General features: G+C 63.2%; 2 protein-coding genes across 3 annotated transcripts in view; both read left to right on the top strand.

The window, feature by feature from the left end:
- The first annotated feature begins 2,014 nt into the window (after nt 1-2,014).
- On the top strand, nt 2,015-5,300 carry THY1 (Thy-1 cell surface antigen). The gene is made up of 3 exons (XM_014939994.1): nt 2,015-2,142; nt 2,279-2,614; nt 3,264-5,300. Exons 1-3 carry the CDS (start codon nt 2,106-2,108, stop codon nt 3,374-3,376), a joined length of 486 nt encoding a protein of 161 aa, XP_014795480.1. The 5' UTR covers nt 2,015-2,105; the 3' UTR covers nt 3,377-5,300.
- Nucleotides 5,301-6,783: 1,483 nt separating this feature from the next.
- The window catches only part of USP2 (ubiquitin specific peptidase 2), a 16,388-nt gene continuing 6,217 nt past the window's right edge, over nt 6,784-16,954 (top strand). The window contains exons 1-2 of one of the 2 annotated variants that reach the window (XM_014940000.1): nt 6,784-7,059; nt 11,212-11,984. In XM_014940000.1, the coding sequence (XP_014795486.1) occupies nt 11,253-11,984 (732 nt within the window). In that variant the 5' untranslated portion in view covers nt 6,784-7,059; nt 11,212-11,252. Of the gene's footprint in view, nt 7,060-10,050; nt 10,135-11,211; nt 11,985-16,954 lie in introns of those variants that run through there. The other variant, XM_014940001.1, reaches the window with a different exon arrangement.

Genomic DNA, 16,954 nt, shown 5'->3' with positions numbered 1-16,954 from the left:
GGGGCGGCGGGCACCGGGGGGTGGGATGCGCTGGGGATTTTCGCACTGATGCTGGGGTTTCTCGCATCGATACTGGAGTTTTTCGCATCGATGCTGGGGTTTCTCGCACTGATGCTGGGGTGCGTGTGTCCCCCCCCCGCTCCCCGCCGCGCACGGGCACTGCGGCATTCCTCCGCGGACACGCCTGTGCGCACACACAGCATCTGCCCGCTCCCTGCAATGGGGGGGCGGCTCGCCCCCCCCCCCTCCTGCCCCTCGAGCGCTCGGGAGACCCCCCCGGCACCCCCTCCTTGCACAGCCAGCCTCCTGGGCCTCTCGGTTGCTCTCAGCCCATCAGGCTGGCTCTTTTCTCCCCCTCCACCTTCCCCACATCCTGTTTGTCACCCTCAGCTTGTCAGGGTGGCAGTGGCACAGAGGTGCCGCCGTGCCATAGCCTCGAGCAGGTGGTAGAGAGGGTGACAGAGAGCTTTGCCCTGCGAGGGCTAAAGTCACCCTACTGCTGCCATCCGCCCAAAGCCCCTGGGACCATGAGTCACCTCGCTAGGAGGGGTACAAGGAGTCCAAGGGCTGGTGAACCCAGAGCCTAGAAGACCTGAGTGCTTTCGCACGTAGATGGGAAGAAGCCCCCCTCTCTGGGAGCTTATTTGCACTGATTTTCTGGAGGAAAGCCTGGCTGTGACCTAGATAGTGTCCCAGGACATTCAAAGAGGAGCGGATCGGAGCCGGGTAATGACAAAGCAAGGGACAGGGGCCAGTTTCTAGGAACCCAGAGGAGACTCAGTCTCCTCCCTCATGCCTTTGTCTTGCAACTTCCTAGCCAGGTTTCAGGGCTGCGGACATAGAGATGTTTCAAAACTTCTCAGTAAGCAAATGGTTTTGGTATTTCCTCCTAGAAGATTATGAAACACCCAAAAAATGCTAAAAACAAAAATCCCGCTGACTGTGATGCAGGCAGTTCCTAGCTCTTTCCTGGATGCTTAGCCAGGCTCAGAGGGAGCAAACTGGGGTCTGCTCTCCCTCTGCCAGCCTGGATTCCCAAAGGGATGGTAATTCACCTCCCCTTCTTGGACCTGGCCCCGCATCCCCAGCCTGGAGAACCTGGAGGAGCAGGGCGCTCTGTGCGTCCTTCAGCTCCAGCATCTGCTTTGCTGCTCCCCCACCCTCTCCCTCCATTCCGCATGTCTGCGGCTGGATTCCCCATGCGGCTGCTTGGCTGGGCTGCAAACCTTTAATTGATTCCTCTCGGCTGGAATGGGCTGTCAGCAGCCCTGGGGTTTTGATGAAACATCCCGGGCCCCTTATTCACGCAGAGCGGGAGGCAGCCTGAAGAGACGGGCAGTGGGCCAGGGACCCGGTCCAGAGAGTGGACTCTGCCACCCCAAACCCCTTCCATATTGTGGCGGGGCAGGCTCAGCCTAGCCCCTGGAGACTTGGAGCCATCCTTTGGCGGTCTTGGCTCCCTGTCCAGCTGCCGTGTCCCTCCTTCTCACTGCTCTTGGCCCCTTTCCCTCACTGCATCGCAATGAGTCATCTTTGCTGAGCTCACCCGCTGGAGCCGCAGGGGGGGCTGGCAGGCCTGGTGCCCGCCAGTGCCAAGGAGGGTCCCTCACCTGGCAGCCCACTGGGCTCCCCATGAGCCGCAGCAGGCACCGGGGTGCATCCTGATTTCTCCTGCCTGTCTCTTGAGCAGGCACCCAGCCAGAGAACAGAGCAGAAGGAGGGGGGGCAGCACACGCAGGCCTCACTGCAGGCAGCTGCAGGTCTGTGCTACGTTCATTTGATGTCTGGCGTGGAGGATGCAGACAGGAAAAAGAGAGTGCGGCTGGCATTGCCTGGGGCTGTGGAAAGGTGATGCTATCCAGACACAGCGCCTGATTGCCTCGCTCTTTGGAGAGCCAGCCAGTCCCTGTGCAGTGGATGAGACACCATGATGAGGAGCGTGCTGTAGAGCATCATTTGTGCGAGGAGGGGCAGCCTGTGCCGTGTCTGCACCGCTGAGCACCCACATCCGTGTGCCAGGGCAATGGCCTGGCTAACCGCCCCTCTCTCTCTCCCTCCCCAGGCTCCCCTCTCAGTGGCAGCCGCTGCCGAGCACGTCAGCAGAGATGAACCCCACCGTCGGCATCGCTGTCATCCTGACAGGTACGGCCTGCAGATGCACATCCCCTCTCTGCTCTCTAGCGAGCTCGGCCCAGAGCAGCCAGGCAAGAGCCAGGAGGCTGCATGGGCATCCTCAGTGCTCGCTGTCCCCTTTCCAACCCCTGCTTGCCTCTCCCAGTCCTCCAGGTTGCCCACTGCCAGATGATCAAGGACCTGAGTGCCTGCCTGCTGGGCCAGAGCCTCCGGGTGGACTGCCGTTATGAGAACAAAACCAGCAATCCCCTGACCTATGAGTTCAGCATCACCAAGGACAACAGGAAGCACGTCATCCACAGCACCATCAGCGTCTCCGAGAACATCTACCGGAGCCGAGCCAACGTCACCATGCACAAGAACCTGGTGTGCCTCTACCTGCAGAGCTTCACCACCAGTGATGAGGGCGTCTACATGTGCGAGCTGAAGGCCACCAACGACTACACCGGCAACCAGTCAAAGAACATCACTGTCATCAAAGGTGAGATGGGCAGCACTGCCTGGCCTCAGCCCCTCCTAACCGCCTGCTCCTTGGCTTTGCGGGGCCGGCAGAGAAAACCACAACCCCCTATGGTGTTTCCAAACACTTCCTGAGTCCCGTAAGTGTTTCCCACCCTTATGTGCCCTTCCCACTGCAAGCAGAGCAGTCAGCCCCACGGATGGCCTCGCTCGGCCCCGTCTCAGCCTGCTTTCCCCTACCTCTCTCGGGCCCGGCCTGGGGTGTCCTCCCAGAGGTTACGGTTCAGAGTCAGTCCCAGCAGAGGGCACAAGTCAGCTGGTGAAGGACCAAAGAGGTACGTGGTCCGGAGCTGGAGGGCAGTGGGGATTTTCCACACTTACACCCCACAGGAGCAGTCCTCCCATTGCAGAGCCCTTACCTGGTGCCCATCCCCTTCTCACCTCAGTCAGGCATAGGTGGCATCACGCTTCCCAGGGTCTCTGTGCTCCCAGAAGCTATCTGGGCACAAGGTGGGAGCTATATGGGCACCCAGGATGGGACTTGCTGCGTTTCTGTGGCAGAGGAGAGGCAAGGAGCTGAGTCCCAGTACCCCTTAGAACCCAGCCTGATCCCTGTTCCCGAGGGATTTCATTGTGGCTCTTTTCTCCCCCCCTGTTCCCTGTCCTCACAGACAAACTGGAGAAATGCGCCGGCTTCAGCCTCTTGATCCAGAACACCTCATGGCTCCTGCTGCTCCTCCTTTCCCTGCCTCTCCTGCAAGCCGTGGACTTCGTGTCCCTGTGAAAGGAAGAGCGCCCGCGCGCACACACACACGCACGCACGCACACACCGAGTACCCCAGCAAACCCGCCTCCCCCGCCAGAACGCAGCCCTCGGAAAGAGAAGCCGAACCGTTTGGAAGAAGTGAAACCTCTCTCTGTGTTCTCTCTATATAGCCGTATATCTAACGCTAACCACCATCCTGTGCCGAGACCCGCCATCACACGCACACATGCCCAGCTCCAAAGCATGGTGGCTCCGCTAGGCAGCATTGCTTCTCCCATCCCACCTCCCCGCTTGGTAGGCTGGCTGGTTTGCTCGTGCTGGGAGCACTGGAGCCTCAGCCCCACACAGCCCACTTCTCCCGTCCCTTTAACTTTGGGGGTTTGCCTGTTCTCAAATGGGGAAGGACAGCTGGATTGGCAGGTAAGAGAGAGAGATGACGGGAGAGCGTGCGGAGGGGTCCCCGTGTTGGGTGCTGTGCCCACGGCTCCTGGAGGAGATGGGGCCACCAGTGTCCCCATCCCGCCCTGCCCGCTGGCCAGGTGACTTACTGATTTCTCAGCTTGCTCCTCTCACCCTGAGTCACCCTGAGCTGCTGTGACTGGGAGGGGGCACGAGGCGAGTCCTGTCTCACGTCGAGCAGGGAAGAGGCAGAGGGAGCAGGGGAGGCATGGGATGATGCTGGGCCTGGCCAGGCTGGGAAGAGAGAGGGGAGCGGGTCTAGGAGACACCCATCAAATGCCCCTGCCTCCTTAGGGCTCTTCTGGGGCCCTGGGAGGGGGCTCACTGCAAACGTGCTTTGGCAACAAGTATTTCCTAACCTGTATTTTACAGCTGAGCTGGAAGTGAGGCCTCCTTCAGACATCATCTGGTACCTTTGGGCTGCCCAAGCCCGAGACACCACTTGTTCTCCCTGGAGACCAGCCCTTAGCTGTGACGAGAGAATTGCTGCCAGCACCCCCTGACAGTGGAGGCGAGCAGAGCCTCTCTGAGCTAGCCACAGCCCTGCCTTCATGCCTGCTCCCTTCCCCGAGACCCGTGGAGTTGGATTCAGCCAGGCTGGTGGGGAAAGGGGCTCCCCTATGGGACCATGACCCCGAGGTCTGCTCTGCATTGTCACCCTGCCATCCCTAAGGGAACATCTGGGGACCCTGATCCTTCCTCATGGCACACATCCAGGTGCCTGGCTCTGGGTAAGGCTCAGCAGCCTTCTTCCACCTCAGTCTTCCTCCAGCCCTACCATGCCTTTGGGAGGAGCCCGTGTGCCCCCTCCCTTTCAGCATTTCCCTGTCTCCATTTAAGAGCAGAAAAGGCCCTTAGGGCAGCCCAGCCCTTGGTCACTGCCTCAGTAAGGGGCAGGGGAGAGCGGGGAGAGGGACGCTGAGCACAGCCCGCCTCTACCAGCCCAGGAGAGAGACCTGCTGCACCCTCTCCCAGGGGAGGGCACGGGGCAGGGGTAGATGCAGGCAGGGCCATCCGTGTCCGTGGGGTGAACCCCAGTCCCGCTGAGCTACCCGTGCAGCCTGGGCTGTGCCCCCGACGGCTGAGAGCGATTCACAGCAGCTGCTCCCCGCTCCTCGCTCTTCTCCAGACACCGTGAGCTGCCTCCTACCCCCGTGCCCGTCCCCTGCCCGTCCCTGCCTGCTTGCTTGCTGTCTAGTGCTGCTGAGGCCGTGTATAGCTGAGGTCTGGCTGCGCCCAGCTCCCTGGGCTTGCTGGTGAGCGCCGGGGCAGGCGCAGAGCCCAGCCGGCAGAGCGCGGATGCGTCTCCAGTCTCATTTTTTTGTGAACATTTGTAGTTGTTTCCACAGCTTGTCGTAAAAGAAATTCTGTTAAGGGGAAAAAAAAAAAAAAAAGAACCCTACGAAAAGCAACAACAACAAAAAAACTATCCTCCAGGAGTGTTCCTCTGTCTGCACAATAAAACCCTAGGTTGTGTGTTGGAGCCACGGCCACCCGTGTGTGCGACGGAGGGGCGAGGGGCCATGGTGGGGCTGGGCTCCAGCTGGTGCCTGCTGACTCCCTCTGGGGGGGAACACTTCCTGAGCAGCCCCAGCACGCCTTCCCCAGGCCTCCAGCAGCCCCAGCCCTGCGGGATGGAAGCAGACAGGGACAAGACTCGCTTTCCCCAGGGAGGGCAAGCCTCTCCTGCCCGCCTGGAGCATGGACCCTTGTGCCCACCATCCTGTCCCTGTCCTTATCCCCCCCCAGCTCTGTCCCAGAAACCCTCCCTTTGCCCATTATGAGCTCAGAGCCAGGGCTGCCCACCGTGTTCAGGGGGCAGAAATGGGGTAGGTACAAGCGGGCATCCCAGGGCTGGTGCTGGCCCAGCCATCCTCCTGGGAGGGAATTACCGGGGCTGGGAGTGTGTGTAGGAGCAGGGCTGGGTGTGCATACGTGTCCCGAAGCTCCCAGCCCTGGGGCAGCGTGGCTGTCACGCCAGGGTCCTGCCTGTGTGCCCATGCCTGCGTGCTGCCCCTGGGGGTGCCAGTGGCCCCCACAGCCTCTCGAGCAGCCGGAGAAGCCATGCACTGCTCCCTGCCCGGGGTCAAGGTGCCTCCCTGGGACCTGGGGGCTGCGGGTCACGGTCACCCTCGTGTTTGGGAGCAGCGCCCTGCCATCACCCCCTAACACCGCTGGTGACCCCATAGCACCCTCCCAGAGGCACACCCAGACGCGTCCCTCGCGTGGCCCTCCCTGTTTCAGGGCTGGAGCCAGGCAGGAGGGAAGAAAATGCCACCATAATTGCATCCCTCCTAATTATCCTCAGCAGGTGCTCGCTGAGTCACGGCCGCCCGGGTGCTGGCGCACCGCGAGGCCATGCCGCCCTGGGCGGGTCAGGCGTCGGGGAGCGGTGCTGGGTGGATGCCCCAGTATCCCGGTGGGGCCATGAGGGGGGGGTGCTCCTTGTGCCTGCACCGCCACGCCAGCTGCCCTGTGCCCACCTTTGCTGCAGGCTTAGGGGGATCTTTTCTCTACAACTTGCCCCAAGGGAGGCAAAACTCACACCACCTCCTCCCCTCACCGTGATGCTCTGCTCCAGACCTTACTGGTAGCCATGGGCATCCCCCCTCTCTGCCTTCCTGGCCCCCACACCAAGTTGTGTCCCAGCCCACTCCCTCTCGCAGTCCTCTGTCAATCCTTTCCCTCCTGGATCTTCATCTCCCTCCCCAAGTTTCTGCCCTCCGCACACTTACCCTCAGCCATCCTTCATTCCCACAGCTCCCCCCTGCCTCCGCAGCCTCCCCTCCCAGCACCCCCTTGCCATGGCTGACCAGCCTCCTCAGGTTCACGTCCCCTTTAAGCCTCCCCGAAGCTGGAATGCGAGAGGAGCATTTCGGCGCCCTGTGAGGTCAGATAAAGACACTATATTTATCTAGCTGGTAACCTGAGCCGTGAATTTCTGTGGTGTTTTTACGCGGCCCCACATCGCTCCGGCTCAGCCCCCTCCGGCCATTGCGTCCGCTCCTTGCAGGGTGGAGGAGCTGAAGTGGCCTGTCTCCTCCGAAGGGCTCGGGTGCTACCGGCCCCTCCGCATCGCTCGCTCTCCTTTGGCCCCAGGGGAAGCGTCCCAAGGAGGCAGGACCAGCTCCCTGCGCTCAGCCCCGTGGGCATCACCCCATGACCAGCCACTCGCCCCCCACCATGCCAGCCTCGCGCCCCTGACCAGCCACCAGCTGCCCGCCCTGCCGACCCACATGCAGGTGAGTGGAATGGGGTGCTGTGGGGATGTCAACCCTGGGGAGGGGCCTGCGGCATCGGGGACTCAGAGGAGCTGGCAAAACTACCCTCCCTTTTCCTTCGGCTGGGTAAAGCCCCGGGGGAGAGACTTGCAGCCTCTGTATCCCCGGAGAGCAGGTTCAGAGTTCACGCGTGAAAACTTGGCAGCTCTCTGCCAGCGAGCCACGCTCCCTGCCACCCTCCCCATCCCCAGCGCAGGCAGAGCCCTGTGCCCAGGAACTTCCCCAGGGTCCCTTCTTTTTTTCCACCCGCAGACCTCAAAGCAATAACATGCCCTGGGTCTTAGTCAAGGTTCCCCCTGGGTTAGGGGTTTTACTGCCTGGGAGCGGCAAGTAGCAGGTTCTGCAGCCAGGTGGGTATGTGTCAGCAGCACAGAGTGAGTCCAGGGTGATGAGTCCTGGCCAGCACATGTGGCATGAGTTTGGAGGGTTCTCAGGCTCAGTGGCTGGTAGGAGAAGGGCCCTGGCCAGGCTGGCCCTGGCTGCACGTGTGACCTTGGGCAGGTCCCATTGCTCTGGGGTGTGTGAGCGGTGGGGAGGCAGCACTGGAGCCAGGGGGGCTTCTCCTCAAGTGCTGGAAAAGGGCTGTTGGCATTGCCCCAGGGCACTGGGGTGTCCATCTGCTGACCAAGGGCACCCCTTGCTGACTCCGGCCCCTTGCAGGGAGAAAATGCTTTGCAGCACATTCCCCACAGGGCTGCTCGGGGCCACCCTTCCTAGAGGGAAATGCGGATACCCAGAGGGATCCCTTGCCTCATCCCCCTCGGGGAATGGGCAGGAGGTTGTCCCACCCTCTGGCACCGTCAGGTGGGCACAGAGCCCCTCTGCCCCAAATCACCTGCAGGCTGGAGCAGGCAAAGTACTTCAGCCAGGGTCCCCTCTCCGCCTGCGCCACTGCGGAGGGCTGTGAGCTCCCACGTAACCTCCAGGCTGGGACATTGTGTCTCGGGGGACAGGGAACACAGCTCCAAGCCTGCGTAAGCGAGAAGCAGCTGTGCCGTAACACCTTGGACGGAGGCAGTGCTGTGTAAGCTGAGCCTGCCCTGGGGCTCCACGGCCCCCGAGGGGGACAGCTGCCACCGGCCCATGGGCGGGAAGGCTCCGGCAGAGGACGGCGTCCAGAGATGAAGCAGGGTCTCTGCTCCTCTGCCTCCAGGGGTTTGCCTCCCAGCTTTGGGCCGAGCTTCTCACGGGGAAGGCTGCTGGAGCTGGAGGCCAGGGCAGCACACCCCGTCAGCCCGAGCAGCCCCACGGCGCCCCGGCTCCCGGGTCCCTGGGGCTGGCTGATGCCTGGGCACGTGATGGAGGACCGGACATTCCGGTGCCTCAGCCTCCCCTGACACCCTGAGAGGATGATGAGGGTGCAGGAGGCCTGACTCAGCCGTGGCAGCCCCAGGGCTTCGCCAGGCGGCAGGAAAGCTCAGCACTATTATGGGCAGGGAGGGGCCAGGCCGGGAAGCGATGGGAGGAACCGGGGTTTTCTCACACCCCCTCAGCTCCTCCGGCTCCTGGCTCTGCTCTCCCAGCCCTGGGGTCCGCTCTGATGTGACATGGGGACTCGGCAGCGCGGGCACTCCTGGCAGATGTGACTCCTCTGCGGTAAGACCTCTCTTCCCGCCGTGCCATGGGTTAGCTGCTGTGGCCGGGGCAGGTTCCCCCTGCCCTGCTGCCCTGCGGAGACCTGCCCAGCTGCCAGAAAGCACCTGCTGCCCTCCCGCTGCCAAGCCGGCGGCTCTCCCGGGGGCAGAGGCTCCTTGCGCACACCCCCGGGGAGCTGCTGCTGGTGCCAGCGGTGGCACGGCACAGTGGAAGGGCACGGGCACTGCTGGCAGTGGACAATGGCACCAGGGTGCTGTCGGAAAGCATAGGAACCGCCGGCAGCGGGTGATGGAATGGGGCTGTCCCGGCACTGAGGTGCCTGTCCTGGGCCCCAATCATCCCTGCTGGCTAGAGGGATGGGAAGAGGGTCCCTGTGCCAGGCTGCTCCGTGTCCCAGTGAGGCAGGCAGCCAGGTATTGGTTCTCTGGGATCCCGGGGGCTCCATCGCTCTCACCCTGGCACCTGTGGGTGGTGCCAATCCCTTGGCCAGGGTCCCTTGTCCCTCCAAGCAAAATTCCTCACTGTGTCGGATCCCAGCTGGGCCCTCCCAGTGCTGGCAAGGGCGACCACAACTTGGGAACAGCCGGGTGTTTCGTGGACTCCTTGCCTGGGAGCAGATTATTCACCCCTCAGCCTCCATTCCCAAACAGGTCTGTGCGCTCCACCTTGCTCTTGCTTGTAAATAGTTTCCTCTCTTCTGTGGGATGGTTTTCCCAGGGCAATAACAACAGCAACTGGGATGCAGCCGGCTGGCCAGAAAGGCAGGCTGCCAGCCAGGAGGCCGTGGTGGCTGGATGGCACTTCTTACCCCTGTCTCCTGAAAGCAGTCCTGGGGCATTTCCATGCTGGGCTTAGATGGGCTGGGGGGGCTGGGGGAGCTGACGCCGCAGCCACCTCACCCCCTGCTCCAGGGTCTGTGGAGCCAAGGGGTCTTGTTCCCTCCGTGCATGGCACCCTCCCGTCACTCCCGTTTCATGGGGATCGCTTTTCACAGGGCACATGCGCTGGCGCCGCCTCAGGGAGGCTGAGGGTGGCTCCGATCCCCGGGGTGACACTTGCAGAGGGGAGCTGCCAGCTCCCCCAGGCAGGGGGTCCCACTGGGGGCAGGCATGCCCTCTGGCTCCTCTTGCCAGGCACCCAGTGCCCGTCCCCAAGCCCAGATCCCCCCTGCGTGCTGCCGGGGCCACGTGAGGGCCAGGCCAGGCACCATCTCCGTCACCTCCTGGCTTGGAGCCGAGCCAGAGCCCGCCCCAACGGGGCTGGGAAAAGCCTCTGAATCAGGGTCATCTCCCGGGTGACTGGAGACTCTCGGAGCATGAGCCACTGTCCTGCCAGGGAAGGGACGCCAGGCACCCAGGGAGCTGAGCACCAGCAACGCCAGGACGGAGGAGCCCGACTGGGGTCCTGCCCACCCCGGTGCCACCCACAGCCCCAGGACAGGTAGGGGACCAGCCATCAGTCCACCAGCACGTGTGCCGAGAGCAAACTTTCCTCCAGCTCCAGACAGCCCGTGTTTGCAGGCGCTGGAGGCTGCTGGCTGCCATGCTGCCCTGTCCCAGCTCCGGGCTGGCTTCTTTGTGCTCTGGGCACCTCTGTCCCTGTGCCCTTCTCCCACCCTGTGCGGGTGCCATGGGGCAGAAGCCACCAGCTCCCTGTGGGGACCAAGCACTGGGCTGATCCCCCCCCTGCCATGGGCTGGCTCTGCCAGGCTGGTGGGGGCACAGCAGCCGCCTGGCTGGGAGGACTCGCGGTTTGAATTACTGATGGGAGGCTAGCGGGGCACAGCTGCGGCAGGAAGGCGGGCAGGCTGCTTGGGTGGCCTGCAATGAAGGGATCCCTGGCTGTCCCCACAGTCCTCCAAGGCCTGTGGGTGGTCGTGGCTGCGCTGAGGTCTTCAACCAGCTCCTGGTGCCAGGCACCAAGTGGGGAGCAGGGATGGATGGCAAGGACTCCCGTGCTGACTTCCTGACCTCAGTTTCCCTCTCAGACAAACAGGGTGTGTTACAGCAGTGAGCTGGAAATGCCAGCCCCCTGCCAAGCCCCGGTTCTCACTCTGAATAACCAGGGGGAGGTGCTGGGCTGGCTGGATCAGTTCATCCCACCTGCCTGTCTCAGCCAGAGTTAAGCCTAAGCATCGTGACTGTGACCAGGCAATCGCCTCCCATCAGGAGGAGGACCGCTCCAGTCCCTTGGCTTCGGTGACTCTGGGTGCTGGGATGCTGGGTGCCGCTGGCTGTGCCCCATGACTCCCTTCTATGGTATGAAGGCTCATGGGTGGCAGTGCCAGCTGGGCCCTGCTGTCCCAGGATCTCCAGGAGGGCTGGCAGGTGGCAGGAGCCATGGCCACACTGCATGCCACAGCCCCCCTGCACTCTTCTCCCCCCTAGGTTCCCACCGTTGCCTGCTTGCCCCTCCCAGAGTCTCCAGGCGAGGCAGAAGCCAGCAAGCTACTGGGTGGGCACCTTGTTGTGCTGACCATGGCCCCTGGAAACTGACCCCTGGGCTCTTCTCTTGCAGTCGATGTCTCTGGGAAAGCCTACTGAACCCCAGCATCCAGAATGTCCCAGCTCTCTTCCACCCTGAAGCGGTACGTTGACTCGTCCCGCTATGCTGAGGCCACCTACAGCAAGGCGCCCAGCGGCTACAGCTCCTACACCTCCTATGGATCCACCTTGGCCACATCCTATGCAGACAGCAACAAAATTGGCTTCAAAAGCAGCTACCTGCCTTCCCCCCGGTACCACCACGCAGGGCTGTCCCCAACCAGTGGCTATGACAGCAGCCGCCTGCCCCTGTACCCTGACTCCAGCATCCGCCTGAGCCCCACGTACATCCGCACCCAGTCCCGGCCACCCGGCAACGGGCTGAGTGGGGGTGCTTGCTACACCTTCGCAGGGTCCCCCAGCAGTCCCCCGGGATACCTGCCCACCACAGCATCTCTCAGCCGCCGCAAGTCCATCAGCCACTCGGACCTGGCACGGGAATTTTCGGGGCTGCACGCCTCGGACAGTGCCTACACACCCACCCCCGGCCCCCTCAGCACCACCCGGAGCCACCAGGAGCTCGGTGCCCTGCAGGGACTCTACCAGGCTACCGTGCGCTCCGACTACGTCCGTGGCTACCTGGACAGCTATGGGAGGAACAGCAGCCATGGCAGCCTCCACACGGGGCCCCTCAGCCCCTCACAGGGAACCCTGGGCTCTGCCCTGCCACCCTCGGGCACCCGCTACGCCAGCCAGCCCTGCGAGAGTGATGATGGCTACTGCGACATGCCCACCCGGGACCCCACGGTACGTGGTGCTCGCTGGGGGTGGGGGACAAGGCTGTGCGGTGGTGGGGTACGCGGTCTGTGCCCACTCTGCTGAGCTGGGGAGCCCAAGGCACCATGCGTGCTCTCTCTCCCTGGGAGTCTCGGTGTGTTGCTCCGTGCCTCAGTTTCTGCATCTCTGCTAGGCAGGGCTGCCCCTGACTCTTCGAGCTGCCCGTGCTGGGCAGGCGGGCAGGTGTCCTCTGAGGGACTGTGCATCGCTGGGAGCAGCTCCCGGGGCTCCCCACAGGTGCCTTGTGGCTGAGGGTGCCTGTGTGCTGGCAGGAGTGTGTGTGCTGTGCCTTTCCACGTGTGTGCCGGGCAGTGGGTGATGGCACATGCAGGCAAACTCAGAGCCCCGTGCGTGCAAGCCTGCATGGGTGCACACCGTGACATTGAGGTGCTGGAGCGGGTCCAGAGAAGGGTGACAAAGATGGTGAGGGGTCTGGAGAATAAGTCTTATGAGGAGAGGCTGAGGGAGCTGGGATTATTCAGCCTGGAGAAGGGGAGGCTGAGGGGAGACCTTATTGCTCTCTACAACTACCTGAAAGGAGGGTGTAGAGAGGTGGGGGTCGGTCTCTTTTCTCAAGTCACAGGCGACAGGACAAGAGGAAATGGCCTCAAGTTGCGCCAGGGGAGGTTCAGGCTGGATATTAGGAAAAATTTTTTCACTGAAAGGGTTATCAGCCATTGGAATGGGCTGCCCAGGGAGGTGGTTGAGGCCCCATCCCTGGAGGTGTTCAAAAGCCGGGTTGATGTAGTGCTGGGAGGTATGGTTTAGTGATGATGCTCCTTGTTTGTTGTGTGGGTGTCTATTTTTGTCAGTTAGGTTGACGGTTGGACAAGATGATCTTTAAGGTCCCTTCCAACCTAGAAGATTCTGTGATTCTGTGATTCTATGTCCCCACACCCGTGGGACTGTGCCCACATCCCCTGCCCCCTGCTCCCTCCTGGCTCCAGCCCCGTATGGGGCTGGAGAGGGTTTCCTGCCACCTCGCCCGAGCTAGAGAAGGTGATATGACTGGGCCGGGGACTTACCCTCCTGGAGACACCCAGCTGGGGAGGCTGGTTTGGCTGGTGCTGGCTCTGGCATGGTGACTTGGTGCCCAGCTGCCAGTCAGGTGCTTCACTGGTGCCCTGTGATGCCTGATCCCTGGCACGGTCTATTGCTGCCATCTTGGGGGCCCGTGCCCCAGCCCCCAGCACGGGCCGTGGCAGCCAGGGAAGCAGCAGTTTCCCCACGGCAGCGGGTGCTCTGCACAGCGTCACACGTGGTGGCAGGCACTCGGTGCCCCAGGTATCAATCAGTGCTGCGCCATCCCCAGAGCCTCAGCCCGGGCCGGGAGCAGGCATCACAAACGCAGCCCGGCTCAGGCGCGCAGAGGAGCAGCCTGGTAATTTTCCACTCAGGTTTCCTTCCAAGATCTGGTCAGGCTCTGCCCGCGTTGCCTCCCGCTCTCTTTCCAGTCAGGCTCCGTTCACCCATGGTGGAGGCTCATCTGCCCCAGCACAGGATCTGATCTGCCCTTTGCTTCCCTGTGGCTCCGTCCCATTGTTGCCCGCTAAACCGGGAAGATAAGGGCAGGGGGATTCTTTTCTGCTTTCCTGTGAGCAGCAGAGGAAGATCTTTCCCTTTCTAGCCAGTGCCCCCACATCCCTCCCTGTGCCCAAGGGCTGAGAAGGGCTGTGGGAGCAGCCTGGAGGTCTGGCCCATGCCCTTGGGCTGGTGAGGCACAGCGGGAGGCATGGGGTAGGGAGGAGAGGCAGCCGCTCCTGCCCACCACATGCTCCCAGCTGGGGCCCAGCAGATCCAGTCTCCCCCTTGTCCCTCTGGAGCTGCCCATCCCATTCCTGGTGCGGCTGGCTCCGCTCGTCCCTCTCTCTGGCACTCACCTGGGTTTTAAACACCCACCTGAGCCCCCAGGCAGGGGAGCGGGGGCAATGGAGAGGGTGAGGCATCACAGCCCACCACCAGCGTCTTGTCTGTCCCTTCCCCAGCGCCCTCCATCCCAGAAGCAGCTGCACCAGATGCAGCGACAGCAGTACCCTGCCCTGGTGTGGGACATCCTGTGCCCAACCTGCCTGCTCCCTGGCCCGCAGCCAGGGGTGAGGGAGCAGGTTGGGGGGCCAGGGGCGAGAGGAGGAGCAGTGCTGTGGAAGGGAATTCCTGCCTCCCACTCCCACGCCAGGCCCTGGTGGGGGGGAGCGAGGGGGGACCCAGCAGCCGCCGCCAGCCACGGGCACTCGCTAAAGCCCGTACCACACTGTTAGGACAGGGGTCCTCACCCCCAGGGGCCCACACACCGCTTGGATGTGGGTGCCAACCTGCTGCCATGGGATGGCCTTGGGGCTGCAGGGACCACGCTACTCCCAAACCACAGCCTTGTGGTCCGCATGGGAACGCAGCCGAGGGCTTTCCAGCCAGGGCTGACGGGTGGCAAAGGTGAGCAGGGCTTGGCAGCTGGCACGGGGTGCTGGGGCAGGCACCCGTGCCGGGGCAGGCGAGGAGGCTGGATCAGTGACACTGGCTTAAGTTTCCTTGGTGCTTTGATGGGCGCACCTGCTATTTTCCACTGCTGTGCTTTTTTTCCTCCCTTTCCCAAGCTGGGAAGCAAATGTACCGGTCGTAAAACAGACTTGGGTGCCTGCGGTCGTGCCAGGTGGAGGAAACAAGCGCATGTTGCAGCCCTGGCCCTGCCATCGGTTCTGCCCCATTACCCAGCCCTGAGGGCAGTGCCAGCGGCACCCGCTTCTGCCAGAGCCAGGGCATGGCGGGACTGGCTTCGTGCCTCCTCCCATCCCTTCTTCCCCTGCCACCTCCTGCCTCTGCACCAGACAAACCACCCTCCAGAGGAGTTTGCAGCCCGGAGACATTTGTTCCTACCGCCTCCATCACATCGCGCCTCAGTTTACCAGCCCGCAGGGCACAGGGAGGCACGTGCAGCTGCAGCGAGTGGCCGTGCCCGCCGAGCTGCCGGCTCCATGCAGGGCCGTGTTGGCTCCTGGGAATGGCAGGCTGGCAAGGGGCAGGACCGGAGCTGTGCCGCCCCATTAACCACCCTGGGTGAACATAGGGTCAGAAGGCCAGAGCCACCCACAAAATCGCCGGCAGCTCTCCACAGTCCCATCCTGAGCAGCTGACGTCTCTGGCCTGCAGCCAGTCCTGGCCTTGCCTGCCTTCGCAGTGCCAACCAGGCCTGTGGCAACCTCTGCCCGTGGCAGAAGGTCACTGCTGCAGAGGGGACAGCTGAGGGCAGGGAGCTGGCTCTGAGTGATGCCATCCCACTGGAGCTCCCCTTCTCTCTCCTGCTCCAGCCTTGCCCTGAGAGCCCGTGTGCTGCTTTGGCTGGAGGGAAATTTGGTCCTTGGCTCAGGGCACCCAATGTCTCCAGGGCACGAGGTTCAGCGCAGGATGTGACTGAACACCACCTCTCTTCTCATGGAACCAGCTCTGCTGGCACAGCGCATCCCCAGGGAGAGTGCTGCCCCAGCACCCTGCACATCGCTCGGGGCAGCCTGTGCGCTGGGGCAAATCCTGCCCCGGGGCCACCCACCAGGCTGCAGGGCTGGGTGGTAGGAGCCCTGGCTGGCACGAGCGACACCGGTACACACAATGGGGAGCAGTGCCACGGCCCGGGGGCCCAGGATGCGAGGTGCAGGGGCTGTGAGAGCGCGTTGCAGGGCACCCAGGCCATCTGCGTGAGGCCAGTGGGGCGCGCACCCCTGTGTGCACGCTGTGTCCCTGTGTGTGTATGGTGTACACACCGCGGGGTGTGTATATATATACACATGTGCGCACACGCAAGCAGGGATTACGACAAGCATCCTGTTGTGATGCAAAAAGCCCTGGCCCTGCAGATGAATAACGCTGCAAGATGCCTCCTCAGATATTTTTGCTGGTGCCAAAAATAGTCTCCCTCCCTCCCCCCTCAGTCAGCCCCTCCACTGGCTGTGCCGAGCTCATGCCGCGGACAGGGGAGGCTGCAGCTGCAGCAATTAGGAATCAAACGGCAGCCACTGGCTCTGGCTGGGGGTCTACTGGTGGGGGCTGGCACGGGAGGAAAGCAGCCTCTGCTCGGTGCCTCCAGCCCCCTCGGTGAGGCTGGAGGCTCTGGCCGTCCTCGGAGCAGCCCAGCTGTACTCCCTGCCTCGGTCGCCCATGGAAATTTCCCTGGGCAGGCGGGTAGGACACCTGGGTGCGCACAGCAGTCGCAAGCCTCCGCCGTTCGCCCTGCTGCGGTCAGAGGGGTGAAGCAGAGGGAGACGCAGGACTGGGACGCAGGACACCTGGGCTCCCTGCCAGCCTCCGCGCCTGCCCTTGCTGCAGGAGAAGAGCCAGAGCCCTGCCCACTCCATGCCTCAGTTTACCCAGCGCTCAGAGGGGAGACACCAGATGGGGTCTTTGCTCCACACTGGATTCGGGGGGACATTTTCCCCAACAAGGGAAGCAAAGCTCCGAAATGCCCTCTGAGCTCGCTGCTAATGCATCCCCCAAAGAGGGGGGTACGTTGTTGCTCAGTTCCCCCAAAACAGCACCGCCCAGGCCCCTGGCACTGGCCCTGCCGGGCAGGCACATGCCTGGGAGCCCTACAGCCCTCTCAGCCGGCCTTCAGCCCCTCTCCGGGTACAGACACCCCCCGCACACCCATGCTGTGAGGCGGCCCCGTTTTCACCCAGCAGGTTTTGGCGAGTTACCCCTGGCTAGGGCAGACCCGCTCTGGGGCCAGCACCGCGCCCCCCGCACGGCGTGCCCGAGCCCGGGGACAGGGGTCCCGTCACCCCCGCTGCCCAGGAGCCCGGGGGAGCCCGGGGGGGCAGCGGACGCTCCACCGGCTGCCCGCGGTGCCGGCGCGGTGCCGGGGGACGGGCACCCCGGGCTGAGGCGGAGGGGGCCGCCCACATCCTCCCCCGAAGCCCCGGGTGCCGGAGCCCCCCCCGCGTCGTGCCGGGAGC

This window comes from Calidris pugnax, unplaced genomic scaffold (assembly GCF_001431845.1).
Source record: "Calidris pugnax isolate Ruff unplaced genomic scaffold, ASM143184v1 scaffold92, whole genome shotgun sequence".
Taxonomy (NCBI): domain Eukaryota; kingdom Metazoa; phylum Chordata; class Aves; order Charadriiformes; family Scolopacidae; genus Calidris; species Calidris pugnax.
The sequence above is the reverse complement of the archived record's forward strand: the minus strand, read 5'-3'. Positions and strand labels throughout refer to the sequence as shown.